The following is a 13,791-nucleotide window of genomic DNA, read 5'->3' as shown; positions in this document are numbered from 1 at the left end:
AGAGACCCACATTCTGACTTTGGCTTGAAGGGCAAGATTAACCTAAGGGACAGCCAGGGTGTTTGGCACTGAGCCTAAGGATCCCACAGTTGGAAAGGCAGAGATTTGTGTGGACTAGGGAATCAGGGAAGGCTCCTTGGCAGTGCGCCTGAAGGGCAAGGGGACTTGGGACCTATGGAGAGGAGAGGGAAGGCACTCCAGGTGGGAAAAATAAAAGCAAAGACAAGTTCTTCTTAACCTTGCCCTGCCCCAGATGGTAATTCATAGAAACTTTGTGATTTTACAAGTAAGACTTCAAAAAACCAAGAGGTTATAGGGGAGAGCCTAGTAAACATAATATTCGTCATGTAAGTGCAGATTAGTGATAGCAAAAAAAAAAAAAAAAAAAAAAAAAAAAGGGCAGTTCCTGTGTGGTAACCTCCAACGAGTTCTACACAAGGGTATAAAGGGCATATAAAAGTGTAGGCAAAGGGTCTGTTTGTGTTTATACAGAGGATCAAAGCCTAATTGGGCTACCCCGAAAATGAACTAAGATACGATATGAAAAAGAACTTCCAACATCTGCACCCTCTGGAAGAATCATGCCAGAAGATGATCATCAAAAAACCCCAACAAAGATCCACGCACTGCTACAGCTGTAGATGCACTCATCCCACCAGTTCCTGGACTTGCCATGGGAATGAGGAAGGAGATATCTAAGCTGGCCTGTGCATACAGTAAAACAACAAAATTGGACTGGATCTATACTGTTGGAACTCAACCAAGAATTTGGAGAAGTGCAAATTGTAGCGCTCCAAAGTCTTACAACTACAAACTATTTATTGTTAAAAGAACATATGGCATGTGAACAGTCCCCAGGAATGGGTTGTTTTAATTTGTCTGATTTCTCTCAGACTGTTCAAGTTCAGTTGGACAATATCCACCATATCATAGATAAGTTTTCACAAATGCCTAAGGTGCCTAACTGGTTTTCTTGGTTTCACTGCAGATGGCTGGTAATTACAGATATGCTTTGGTTATGTAACTATACTCCTATTATGTTAATGTGTGTGTGCAATTTAAGTAGTAGCTTAAAACCTATACATGCTGAAGTTACTCTACAAGAAGATATATCAAAGAAATAATCTTCCCATGTTTTCTTCCGCCTGCTACTTCTATAGCTTTTCTTCTTCCTTCCTAATTACAACCCTTAAATAGAATTCGTGCCTCATATCAAATTTACCGAGTATCATAATTCTTCCAAGTGGTAAAGATACCTCAAGACAAATGCTGGGCATAGAAGCCACAGGGCATAAATATGCAAAGAAGTAAAAAGCTAACTTTTTCAAACAATATTGCTTCTCTCTCTCACTTACCAACTTTACATTTCCCTGTATGGCCCCGGAAGATGACTGGTTAGCCAGAGACGGGTAAGATTCCTCAAGGGAGGAACAACCTAAGACAGGCACAGTCGCAGGGGGGCCATCAGGTGAGAAATTGGGGATCAACAGATGTGAGGCTTAGAACCTCACCCCCCCGTTCTGAGAGAAATCTTCTGCATACGTGGATGTTTTATTGCCCTGGTCTAGCTTGGATTAACACATAGTCTACAGGCACACACCTGATCATCTACATGTGCTCTCTTACAACACTAAACTATGTTTTCTACCTTTATCTTGTATCTACCTACCACTTCAGCATTTTATTAAAAATAATAATAATAAAGAGAGAAATGTGGTATCCACATATAAATCAAGTATAAAAACCAAATGAGTATTCATATTTGAACTGACTGTTTATAGTTCATAATGCATGAGCAAAACCGAAAGTTTCTGTGATGACTGCCCTTGTACTGTTCACTATGTAACTTATTCATTATGTAAGAATTTGTTCTACATGTAAAAACTTGTTTGTTATGCCTCAGAAGATTGGAGAGTGACAAAAATTAGGCTTGGGGTGGAATAATGATTGTGCATTGAGCATTGACTCCCCTATACAGAATTTTATTGTCGTTAACAACCATTTGATCAATAAATATGAGAGATGCCCTCACAAAAAAAAAAAAAAAAAAAAAGGACAGACTTCCAATGGTAAAATAAATTAGTAACCGGGATGTAAGGTATAGCATAAGGAATATAGTCAAGATATTGTAACAGCCTGGTAGGGTGATAGCTGGAACCTAGAATTATGTATATAAATGTTCTACCACTGTGTTGTACACTTGAAACTCATGTAATGTAATACTGTGTGTCAACTACCCTTCAATAAAAAATAATTATTAATAAAAAAAAAAAAAAAAAAAAACCAAGAGTTTAAGGGGCCTGTAGATGACCCAAGCAGTGGAAAGGTGTTCTGCTCAAGGGTAGGCTTTCCCCTTGGGGCTCTGGATGTGTAGCTGGTAGGAATGTGAGGAGAAGCTCATCACATTTCAAAGTCACTCTGGGAGGGACGTTACAAGTGCTCTAAGGCAGAGTGAGGGGCCCGAGTGACTTCACAGAGTGGGAATGAGAGCCCATTTTAATATGAATTAAAAAAACATGACAAAATGACATAACACAGAGTGATAACCTAATCATTACCCTCCACTCCCTCAAAAAGGCAAATCAGGACTATCCGACCACCATGAAAGGATACGTGGGCTCAGCGGCAGCCCAGGTGAAAAACAACATCAACACTGTACAGAGATGTTACTAAAAGACAATTTAGTTCTACTCAGAGTGGGAGGAAATATACAAGTGTCCTTAGCCTGATGAGACCCACAGTAAGGAACCACGTCTGGGAGGCAACCTTTGATACAGTGTGTCCAGGAACTTTCTAGCAACGAGAGATAACCTTCCTCAGGAGGGGGGTCCCTGTCACTGACCTTGAATAAGCAAAGATGGGACCTTGTTTACTGGGGGTGTTGCAGAGGAGGTGTACCAGGAGGTAGAGACTATCTGGGCTCTCATTTTAGACGATGGGCAACTCTGGTGGGGAACCACAGCACCTTCTCTCTTAATTTTCTTGAATCAGTGTAGTCTGTGTGAGGACATTTTAAGTCTGCCCTAAATAGAGTAGTCTACGTCTGGAAGTGATAAACTGTGAAGGGGACGGCTCTGGAGGTTCATCCTGGCAGGTGGACCATCCTGAGACCACTCACATTTTCCAAAGCTCCAGAGAGACTCCATGTTTGGAGTATCCCTCTGATCTGGTGAGGGTCTGATGATACCGTCGCAGTATCTGGCCAGGCCTCTAGCGAAGGCCGAATAGCATAGACGAATGTTCTAGCAGCTTTAAGAGGGCTTCAGACTCACTTGGGGATTCCACAAAACAACTTAAAGATACTTTAACGTGGATTCTTGGGTTAACTGTTACGCAGATCTGGAGTGGGGCTCAGAAATCTTTTAACACTAATCAGGCTTCCTAGGCAGTTTGGCCCCAGTGGTGCATGGATAGAGTGACCAAATTAGTGTCTAAAGTGGGTGTCGCTTTTCAAGAGTGAAAGTGGGCAGTATTAGAAACTGCATCAGTACAGATGTAAACAAGTAATATTCAAGGAAAACAGAGACGCATAGTTATTTTATGCATGAGTCACATTTGAGAAGAGCTAGAATGGTGGTTAAGAATACAACACAACCCTTGGTGCAGACAGACCAGATTCTGTCCTACTTGTGTGGTTTTGAGCAAGTTGTTTTTTCCCCCCTGAGCTTGTTTCTTCATATGGAAGAGAAAGCTATGACTGTACACTTTGTACAATATTCTCTTTTGGCAAAGTTTGCCCTAGGTCCCTTTCTAATCTCTGCAAACTTATCGTTTTCTGTGTGCAAGTGTTTTTAGGTTATTTTGTAGAGTATTGTATTTAAGCCTCAACTGTTCATTACTTTGAGCAAAGCTTAAATAATGCTGCAGAAACTGCAACCTGGGAGATAATGAGGATGCAACATGCTTTTTTTGACTTTTTTAAAACAGTTTAAGCCTTTCTCCTCTTCCTCTGCCCTGAAGAGATGGGAAAGAAGGTGAGCCTGGAAATGCACACCAAGCAATACTTCTGTGTCAGTCTGCCTTTTTTTGTTCTGCCTGTACTTCCCGAGAGATTTCATCGAGAGTACTCAAGCTTGCCATAGGTACTATTGCTGAAGAAAATTTCTCTCTAGTGCTAGTCACATCCCCTTTCCTTTCTTGGAGCGTAATGGGCGTTTTGTGGACAGGAAATAAAATCTAAATGTTTAGAAACTAAAACATCAATTGGAAGAGCCTTTATCCTAGGTTTGTATAGTTCGCAGTGTGAATCTATTCACATTCCAGGGACCTGCTCCAATGGTACCTATTATTAGGGAAGACCCATAAAAACATCATTTATTTTTAGAAATCATGACATAATACACAGCCAAAATCGACTTTATTTTTCATGAGTCACGTGAAAGACGAGAGCCACGCTCAGTAGCTCCAGTGCTGGCCAGCAGCGTACCTTTTCGAGCTAGACAGCAGCTCACCAAGCCTTCAGGGAGGTGACTGGGCAGCGCAGCATGTCCTACTCACAAGTGTGTACACCCACCACTGGCACATCATTTAAACTAGCTGCAATCAAGGTTGCTGGGATAAAGTCTCTCTCACTGAGGACCCTAGTCCTGGAAGGCTTCTCCGGCGAGCTGCCAGCTCAATCATCTGAAACAGATTCACATCCCAGGGATGGGTCACAAAGCTGATTATGGTGCCCGACAGCTTGCTCCCCACACGGCCCACCCTCCCTGCTCTGTGGATGAAGTCCTGCAGGGTGAGGGGGAAATCGTAATTGATAATTAGTTCCACGCAGGTGCTGTCCAGGCCCGGAGAGGCTATGTCTCTACAGAGAGGTATGTCTTGGGAGCGCTGATTCTTCCAGGCACGCGAAGCAAGCGGCGCGGTCTCCCAAATGCCCAGCGTGAGGCGCGCCGCGAGGTTCAACTCCCGTCGCCGAGCCGAGATCAGCAGCCGGCCAGATCGCACCAGCGCCACCCGCAGGGGTCCCCGCCGTTCGCTCTGCTGCTGTTCCTGCCGCCGCTGTAGAGCCCGCGGAATGCCCACCACGGGCAGGGGTTCGTCGGCTCCGCGGGCCGCCAGATCCCGTGGAGGCACCCGAGGCAACCTAGACACATGCGCAAAGAGCCGCAACGACCGCGGTACGACCATCTTCCTCTCGGGCAAGCGGAAACGAACGGCGGTGACGTTTCGCGCATTCCGAGGATTTGAGGACGGTGTCCGGCGCGGCTCAGTAATGCTCGTATAGTTGGAGAACTGTGAAGAGGTAGGGACATTCTGTGGAGTTACGCGGCGGCGAGGTCTGTAGGTCTAAACAGGGAATGGCAACGTCCAGACTCGGGCCTACCTTGGGGAACGGTGCGCGACGGAGGCAGGACCGGGGTTGAGCGATACGCGGCGATGAGTACCTGGCGTTCTGGACCCAGCAGGGCAGAAGTCTTCTGGCGATTGGGTGTCCGATCCCTCTGATTCTCACAACGCCCTCCCCTGTGATGGCTTGTCCAGTGCTGGTCTTCCGCAGTAAGTAACGAGGGTGTGGTGGTATCTTCCCAGATATGCTTGCCGCGCAAGGTCTCGTAATGCTTTTTAGAGTCTGAATGAATGGTCGGGTCCCGGGGCCGAGACAAGGGCCAGGTATGTCAGATGTATGCTTAAACCCACACACACGCACACACGCCTCCTGGAGAGCTGAGAGCCCAGAGGGCAAGCTCGGGGGTTTTCCTCTGTGAAGTAGTAGGTAAGATCTTCGGGCTTTACTTCAAGTAGGTTCATCTCTTCACATTTGTTTCCTTCCTTTGCAGGCGAGGTTCACTCTCCATTCCCTTGTGACCGTTCCCAGCTTCTCGTCCAGAACCCACCACACTGGCAGTTCCACTCAACCTCCACTGCCTTCCCAGTGAGATACCTAAATTGCTTGAATAGCAGTGAGGAGGGTCCTTCTACACCAGCGAGTGATCAGGTAGGTGGCTTATCTCACATAGTGCTGTTCAGGCAGAAGATTTAAGGTTGCAAAATAACCCCTACACTATTTGTACTTCTTGAACAGACGTAGAAAATGGGTGTTAGATCTTTAATGTAGTCCCCAGTGCGTGGGGTGGGAGTAAGATAAATGTGGTTTAACCACCTGGGAGTTTCTGAATCTGTGGGAAAAGTGTTTTAGTTATATCATATACCGTTAAAAAGATGAAGACTTTAAAAATGTTGAATACCTTTTTGATACACAAGTAGACTTTCTGGAGAGTCACGTGTTAGACCAGCAGAGGAGAGAATTTTGAGTAGTGACAGGTGCACAGAGTCATTGGCTAGAGCAGTGGTTCCTTTTTACCCCCTTCCTCCCCACTTGGGACATTTGACAATGGCTAGACACACTTTTAGGTGTCATATCTGGGGAGGCACTACTGACTTTGAATGGGTGGAGGCCAGGGATGCTGCCAAATATCATACAGTGTGGGGGCAAGTCCCCCCCCTCCGCAACATATTACTTGGTCCAAAATGTGAATAGTGCAAAGTTGAGAAACCGTGGATAGAGGATGAAGACTGCAGAGAGGCTGAGGTCACCGCATGTACTCTCGCTTCAGGTAGGCACATTTACCAAACTCTTGCACTGGCTGCCCCATCCCCAGAATCTGTAGAGGCCCACTAATGCCATTGCTTGTCACACCCTTGGAATCAGGAACCTTGGAGTTCCCTGAAAGTTTTAAACACAGGAAAGAGTGATTTAAGAGAGTGAAGCTGGATTAGTTTTTGGGAACAAAACTGTCCTCTTGTATTTGGGGACTCTGCCAGATGGAAGAGAGATGAGGTGTGCTGTGGAGTGTACCATTCTGGAAGGCAGAAATGAGACCGATGGGTGATAGGCAGATTCTGAATTTGATATAAAGAACTGCTGTAGCAACAAGAATTGCCCAGATCTGTTCTAGAGCCCTGAGCTTTCCATCATTGAAAAGTTCATATATAGGCCAGCTGAGCACTGAATGGTGAGAAGATAGAGGGGAGTTGATATAAAGGATAAGCCAAGGTACTGTGATTCTATACCATTTCTATGAGTCTTTCCAAGAACTTGGGGCTCCTTGTTCTTCAGCTAAAAAACTCGTTGGATGCCTGACCCAACAGGTTTCATCCATTTACTTGTGTACTATTTTTCAGATATAAAACAAAGAACTGCCTTGTACAAAGCCAGAACAGATACATTGACAGAATCATCAGGAAGGATAATAGGTAGGTATGTATTTGCATTTGGATTTTGCCCACATAATTGGGGCAGGGTAGCTGGTTCTTATATGGCTGCTTTCTCATCATGCTTAAGCCCCTAGAATACTTTAAAATCTCACAGTGTTTGGAGTCCATCTGAGCCTATCTTTGCTCTTGGTCCCTAATTTCTCCTTGTTAGTTCTCTCTTTAGAGAGAACTTGAGTCAGAGATTATTTCATAAGGGAAGTCCTTCCTCCTCAATCTGCATCAGAACCTTCCCTGCTGACATAGACTCCTATAACCTCATGCAACTGCTCTTCATGGTCCTGGACACAGTTGTGACTTCACACATATTTGTAAGTTCCCATTATGAAAGCCTGTCTTCTACTGTACATTTTTTTCTCACCTCACTTCATCATTTTATCTCTAGTGCAACCAGTGCTTTGCATATCATAGGGGTCCCATAAGTGTCTGTTGATGAATAAATTTAGACATGGGAGGCAGCTCAAGAAAAAAGATTGACTTTTTTTTTTTTAGAGGGCGTATCTTATATTTATTGATCAAATGGTTGTTAACAACAATAAAATTCTGTATAGGGGACTCAATGCACAATCATTAATCAGCCCCAAGCCTAATTCTCAACAGTCTCCAATCTTCTGAAGTATAACGAACAAGTTCTTACATGGTGAACAAATTCTTACATAGTGAGTAAGTTCTTACATGGTGAACAGTGCAAGGGCAGTCATCACAGAAACTTTCGGTTTTGATCACGCATTATGAACTATAAACAGTTCAAATATGAATATTCGTTTGATTTTTATACTTGATTTATATGTGGATCCCACATTTCTCCCTTTATTATTATTATTATTATTATTTTTAATAAAATGCTGAAGTGGTAGGTAGATGTAAGATAAAGGTAGAAAACTTAGTTTAGTGTTGTAAGAGAGCAAATGTAGATGAGCAGGTGTGTGCCTGTAGACTATGTGTTAATCCAAGCTATACAAGAGCAATAAAACATCCACGGATGCAGAAGATTTCTCTCAAAACAGGGGGGGAGAGGTTCTAAGCCTCACCTCTGTTGATCCCCAATTTCTCACCTGATGGCCCCCCTGCGACTGTGCCTGTCTTAGGTTGTTCCTCCCTAGAGGAATCTTACCTGTCTCTGGCTAACCAGTCATCTTCCGGGGCCATACAGGGAAATGTAAAGTTGGCAAGTGGAAGAGAAGCAATATTGTTTGAAAAGGTTAGCTTTTTACTTCTTTGCATATTTATGCCCTGTGGCTTCTATGCCCAGAATTTGTCTTGAGGTATCTTTAGCACTTGGAGGAATTATGATACTCGGTAAATTCGATATGAGGCACGAATTCTATTTAAGGGTTGTAATTAGGAAGGAAGAAGAAAAGCTATAGAGGTAGCAGGCGGAAGAAAACATGGGAAGATTGATTATTTCTTTGACATATCTTCTTGTAGAGTAACTTCAGCATGTATAGGTTTTAAACTACTAATTAAATTGCGCACACAGATTAACATAATAGGAATACAGTTACATAACCAAAGCAGAAGATTGACTTTTTTTACACATATTTAGTGTAACATACCCTTAAGACATCTGAGTGGGGGTGTGATTGAATATTTGGTGTGAGGTTGAGATACCTTGGAAAATTACCAGCTTCTCACCAATATTTTAATCCACGGGAGTGAATAAATTCACAAGGGAAGTGTGTGTGGAATTAGAAAGGAAGAAGGCCTAAGACTAAGGAGGAACCTCAAGATGTGAGCAGAGGAGGTAAAACCAGCAAAGAATACGAAAAAGCACGGGCAGAGAGGTAGGATAAAAATCAGGAGAGTGTAAGGTCAGGGATGCCCAGGGAGGAGAAATATCAAAGAGGAAGGAGGAGGCCCAGCCAAGTCACCGACTGTTAGCGAAACAAGGTTGAGGATGGATAAGTGTCTAGTAGATAGAGCAACTTTGAGGTAACTTTGGTTACTTCAGTCAGAGCAGTTTTGGCAGAGTGGAGGTGGAGGCCAGACTGGAATGGGCTAAGGAGTAAAAGAAAGAGGAGCCTGATGGACGGTGACTGCAATGGGGATTGTGGGGGGGACTTGGTGAAGGGGGTAGCCTACTAAACATAATGTTCTGCATGTGATTGTTGATTAATGATAACAAAATAGAAAAACAAAACAAAACAAAACGAGGGGCCTGTAGTACTAACTCTGGGCAGAGCATACTTTGCTAGCTGTACGACTTTTTAGGGGGACCATATTTGCTTAGAATAAATACCTTTACAGTTATCTCTGGGATATGGAATTTTTAATTTTCTTTTACATCTGTTAACTCTACCTTCAGAGTATATTTAGAATGTGACCACCTCTCACTGCCTCGACTACCAGGTGCCCAGCCTCAGCACCATCATCTCTCACGTTGGCTGCCGAAGACCCTCCTAATTGATCTCTGTGTCTACCTGACCCCCAGTAGTCCGCTCTTCATATAGCTGCCACTGTGACTGTGGTAAAAAAAAGATGCTCAGTCACGCCACTCCTCTACTCAAAACCCTTTATTGGCTCCAATTTTGTAAAGAACTAACAAAGTCTGTAGAGTGTCCTACAAGGCCATATGGGGGGATCTGACGACCGTGTCCCATCTGCTCACTGCTGTCACATCAGGCATCTGACTTCCATTACTCTCTCTTCTCCTTTTTGTGCTCCAGCCAAGTTTGCCTCCTTGTTGTTCCTGTCACACACCCACCAATCAAGCTGCTGTCTGAGGGCCTTTGCACTGGCTGTTTCCTCTGCTGCGCACTCCTCCACTAGATACCAACTTGGTTAACTGAAATCTTGTCTTCTCATTGAAGCCAATATTGGGATTCTTTGTTTAAAATCTTAACCTGTGGAGGTAGTTCAAAGTTGCAGGGATGTCATGTGCAGCATGGTGAATATAGTTAGCATGACTATATTGTATGTTTGAAAGTTGCTAAGAGAGTAGATCTTAAAAATTGTCATGACAAGAAAAGAAAACTTATAATATGTGAGGTGATAAATGTTAACGAAATTTATTGTGATTATCATTTTCCAGTATACATATATCAAATCATTATGTTGTATACCATAAGCTAATATAATGTTGTATGTCAATTATATCTCAATAAATTGACAGAAAGTTTTAACCCATCCCCTGCATTTTCAATCTCCTTTTTCCCTGCTCTTTTCTTGTCTACAGCACTACCAGTTTTCCAGCATACTATATCCATTACTTATTTGTTGTACTTAATGTTTTTTTTCCCCCTCACCAAAAGGAAAGCTCTCCCAGAGCAGACATTTTTCTCTGTTTTTTTCTCTAAGGTATCCCAAAAGACCAGGAGAGTGACTGGCCCAGACTAGGTACTTAAGAAGTATTTACTGGATGAATGACTGAGCATTATTTTTATGTTCAGTGAAAAGGAAAACAAAGTAGTATGTGTTGAAAGGAAGAAGGAAAGCCTGCCCTGGATAACAGAAGAGGTTTCCTTCGTTTGAATTTCTCTTGCTTTCCCTCTCTTCAGGCTGTCGCAGAGGAGGAATGATTGTGGACAGCCTCTCACTGTGCTACCGCAACAAACTCATCTTAGCCCCTATGGTTCGGGTAGGGACTCTCCCAATGCGGCTGCTGGCCCTGGATTATGGAGCGGACATTGTGTACTATGAGGTAAGGGGCCCCCAGTTTCCCCAGAGAAGCTTCTTCGAGTGCAGGTTCTCCATGTGTGGGAGGGAGTGGTCAGGAGTAGGGAGTGGGGGCAGAATGGGCACTCACTTCACAGATGCTCACGGAAGGTCGCAGCGGGCAAGCACATGACACTCATGAGTTCTGTGAGCCCAGCTGAGGCCTGGAAGCCGGGGCAGCATAGAGGCTCTGTGGATTATGGGCCAGGTGAGTCGATGAGCATTGTGTTAGGTTGCTGCCCTGGAACCTATAGCAGTTAATACACATTGAATACGTGAATGAATGAACTCAAGGTTAGGAAGAGGAGGTCAAGGACCAGATCCAGGTGAGGGAAACTGGATGGGCTTGGTTTTGGGAGTCACCGGATTTTCTGGTGGTAGTAGCTAGCGGGTCAGTTACTTGCCAGTGTCTCTGGAGAATATTAGGACTTCAGACCCAGGTTTAGAGAGCATCTTCTAGGAAAAATAAAATTACGGGAGTAACTGATACTGGATAGTGGGAGAGTGTGAGCAGTGGTTCTCAGTTGGGCCCATTTTAGAATTTTCTGGAGAGCTTCCCCACAATCCTCAATCCCGATATGTCCCCTTAGTGGGTGTGAGAAGTTTTATGAAGAAGCTACCTAAGTGTGTCTTATATTTCCATCTTTAAAAGGCACTGGTGGTGGGATGAGGGCTGTGGCTACAGAAGGTCCACACGAAGAATCCCTGTGGTAATGGAATTATTCTGTGTCTTACTGAATTAATGTCAATATCATGGCTGTGATATTATACTACAGTTTTGTAAGATGTTACCACTAGGGGAAACTGGGTGAAGGGTACATAGTATCTCACATTCTTACAACTGCGTGTGAATCTCCAATTATCTCAAACAAAAAGTTTAATGAAAAAGAAAGCTACCAGTGAAGAGAAAAGGGAGGGCTTAACAGGGGATTTGGAAAGAATATAACCTTCTGTACTGGGTGTGTGTGTGTGGCACAAGGGGGCCGTGGACAGCAATTCATGATAGAGAAGTGAAAGAGTGAGAGAAATAGGCTACTTAAGAAAAGTGGCATGTCAGGCAGAAGTCCCAGGTCTGTTAGCTATGTCTGATGATGCAGAGAATCCACTTGTAAAAGATAAAGAAGGTATTTGATTTGAAAATTAGTTGATTGGAGGACAGCATTGTACAACAGATGGGAACACTTTCTGTAGTCAACAGATTGAGGAGGGAACAGCAAATGAGGAGGTGAAAATAGGGCTGCTGACTACCCTGCAAGAATTCAAGAGGTGAAAGGAGAGAGAGAGGGCAGGCAGGTAGTGGAGGTGAAGGACGCTGGGTGAAACGAGTTTTTTTAGGCAACTTGCCTATTTGTAGCATGAGGAAGGCCCCAGCATTGAGGGGAGGCCTGAAGATTTGGGGGATTAGTGGAGATGGGTAGGGCCAGGTCTTGGAGGGGACAGGATGAGGTGGTGGGACCTGCTGTCCTCTAACGTAGGGTGAGGAGGAGAGGGGGAGGGTGATGGGAGCAGGGGAAGCTGAGGGGTTTTGCCTGAGAGACTTGGTTGACAAGGTGTAGGAATCCAGTCTTCTTCTGGAAATGAAGGTGGCAGGTGTTGGACAGGGACCTGAGGAAAGAAAGTCAAGACGTTTTGGTCCTGTTCCTGTGGGAAGTGAGCACTGGGAGGTTTGCCTGGCAGCCAGGTGTGCAGGGTTGCCGGTTTGCAGCTTTATGGGAGGGAGAACCGAGAAGCCTGGCAGGGAGATGTCTGCGGCTGGGATTGCCATGACGGTATATATGGTAGGGCACGGCCCAGGGAATCTATACGGTAGGGCTGGGAAGGTGAAATGGGAGGGAGGGAATACGTGTTGTCTAGAGGTGAGAGTCAGAAAAGGAGGTTCTAGAGTTCAGGATTACAGAGGCCTGAGACCTGAGTCCTTAGTGATTTGTCAGAGTGAAGCTGACGATGTGCAAGAAACATGCACTGGGCTGTTAGCGCACATCCACAAGCCTTTCAGGCTGCCAGACAAGCCCAGGGCAGGGAGAAACCTGTTCCCTGGGCCAGTTCCCGGGGAATGCGGTAGTGTGCTGAGCATTACTGCCAGTCACTCATCCCTGAGCCCACGCTCAGGCCCCCGGGTGGCCAACCATGGGTCAGGTGTAGCGTTTCCTTTTCAGCACCCTCCTTGCCCTCCAGACAGGCCTCCTGGATTTGGAAGGGAGTTGGGAGGAGGGACTGTGAAGAATCAAGGACTCAGAGCCTGAGGCCTGGGGCCAAAAAGCCCCAGTTCCAGAGAACTTAGACAGCTGTGAACCTGTCATTGCTTGTGATGCCCCCCGTCCTGCTCCCAGGATGATGACAGAGAGGGACATGCGAGCTCTTCATTCCACTTAGTCCACGTTTACCAACAGGGTCCTTCGGGATGACTCAGACTCAAGGGTGAAGCCCCCTGCTTCTTCCCTGCTGCCCAACTCCCTCTGTGCAGCTGCACCCTCCCCGCGAGTGCTGCAGGGCCCTGGGTCTGTGGTGTCTCTCTCCTCTCTCCCTAGGCATCGCACCTTGTCTCCGTCCGTTATTTGCTTACTCTGATGGCCCTCCATGGCCCTTCTCTCCCTAATGTTGTGTTCATTGAAAGTAAGAGTTGGTCTTTACTTTTAATTGAGTGCTAGCCCTTTATGTTTAGATTCACTTATGTCTCTACTCTGGCTGTCCTGCTGGTTTCTTCTGTTGGACCAAGTGGTGGTAAGGGCCTCAGGCCTTTAGAGGCACTGGCTCTGCTGGGCTCAAATTTATGCTGGGGCCACATTCTGGGGGTTGTGAAAATTGAGAAGAAGGCCATAGTGCCTACATGAATGTATTCAGCCCCTCGGCCTTCAGTTTTCCTGTGCAGGGAGCATTTTTCTGGGACTCCAGGAAGTGGTACTCACTTGGAGCTAGGTGGAGTGA

The 13,791-nt window shown here is 45.1% G+C and overlaps 1 protein-coding gene across 1 annotated transcript in view; it reads left to right on the top strand.

The window, feature by feature from the left end:
* Nucleotides 1-5,357: 5,357 nt before the first annotated feature.
* LOC130681083 (tRNA-dihydrouridine(20) synthase [NAD(P)+]-like) overlaps nt 5,358-13,791 on the top strand; it is a 42,612-nt gene continuing 34,178 nt past the window's right edge. Inside the window, exons 1-5 of the mRNA XM_057493252.1 lie at nt 5,358-5,496; nt 5,778-5,935; nt 7,123-7,194; nt 9,562-9,679; nt 10,710-10,852. Of these exons, the coding sequence (XP_057349235.1) occupies nt 10,727-10,852 (126 nt within the window). The 5' untranslated portion in view covers nt 5,358-5,496; nt 5,778-5,935; nt 7,123-7,194; nt 9,562-9,679; nt 10,710-10,726. The remainder of the gene's footprint in view (nt 5,497-5,777; nt 5,936-7,122; nt 7,195-9,561; nt 9,680-10,709; nt 10,853-13,791) is intronic.

Source organism: Manis pentadactyla, chromosome 15 (genome assembly GCF_030020395.1).
Source record: "Manis pentadactyla isolate mManPen7 chromosome 15, mManPen7.hap1, whole genome shotgun sequence".
Classification (NCBI taxonomy): Eukaryota; Metazoa; Chordata; class Mammalia; order Pholidota; family Manidae; genus Manis; species Manis pentadactyla.
This window is presented reverse-complemented; position numbering and strand designations above follow the sequence as displayed.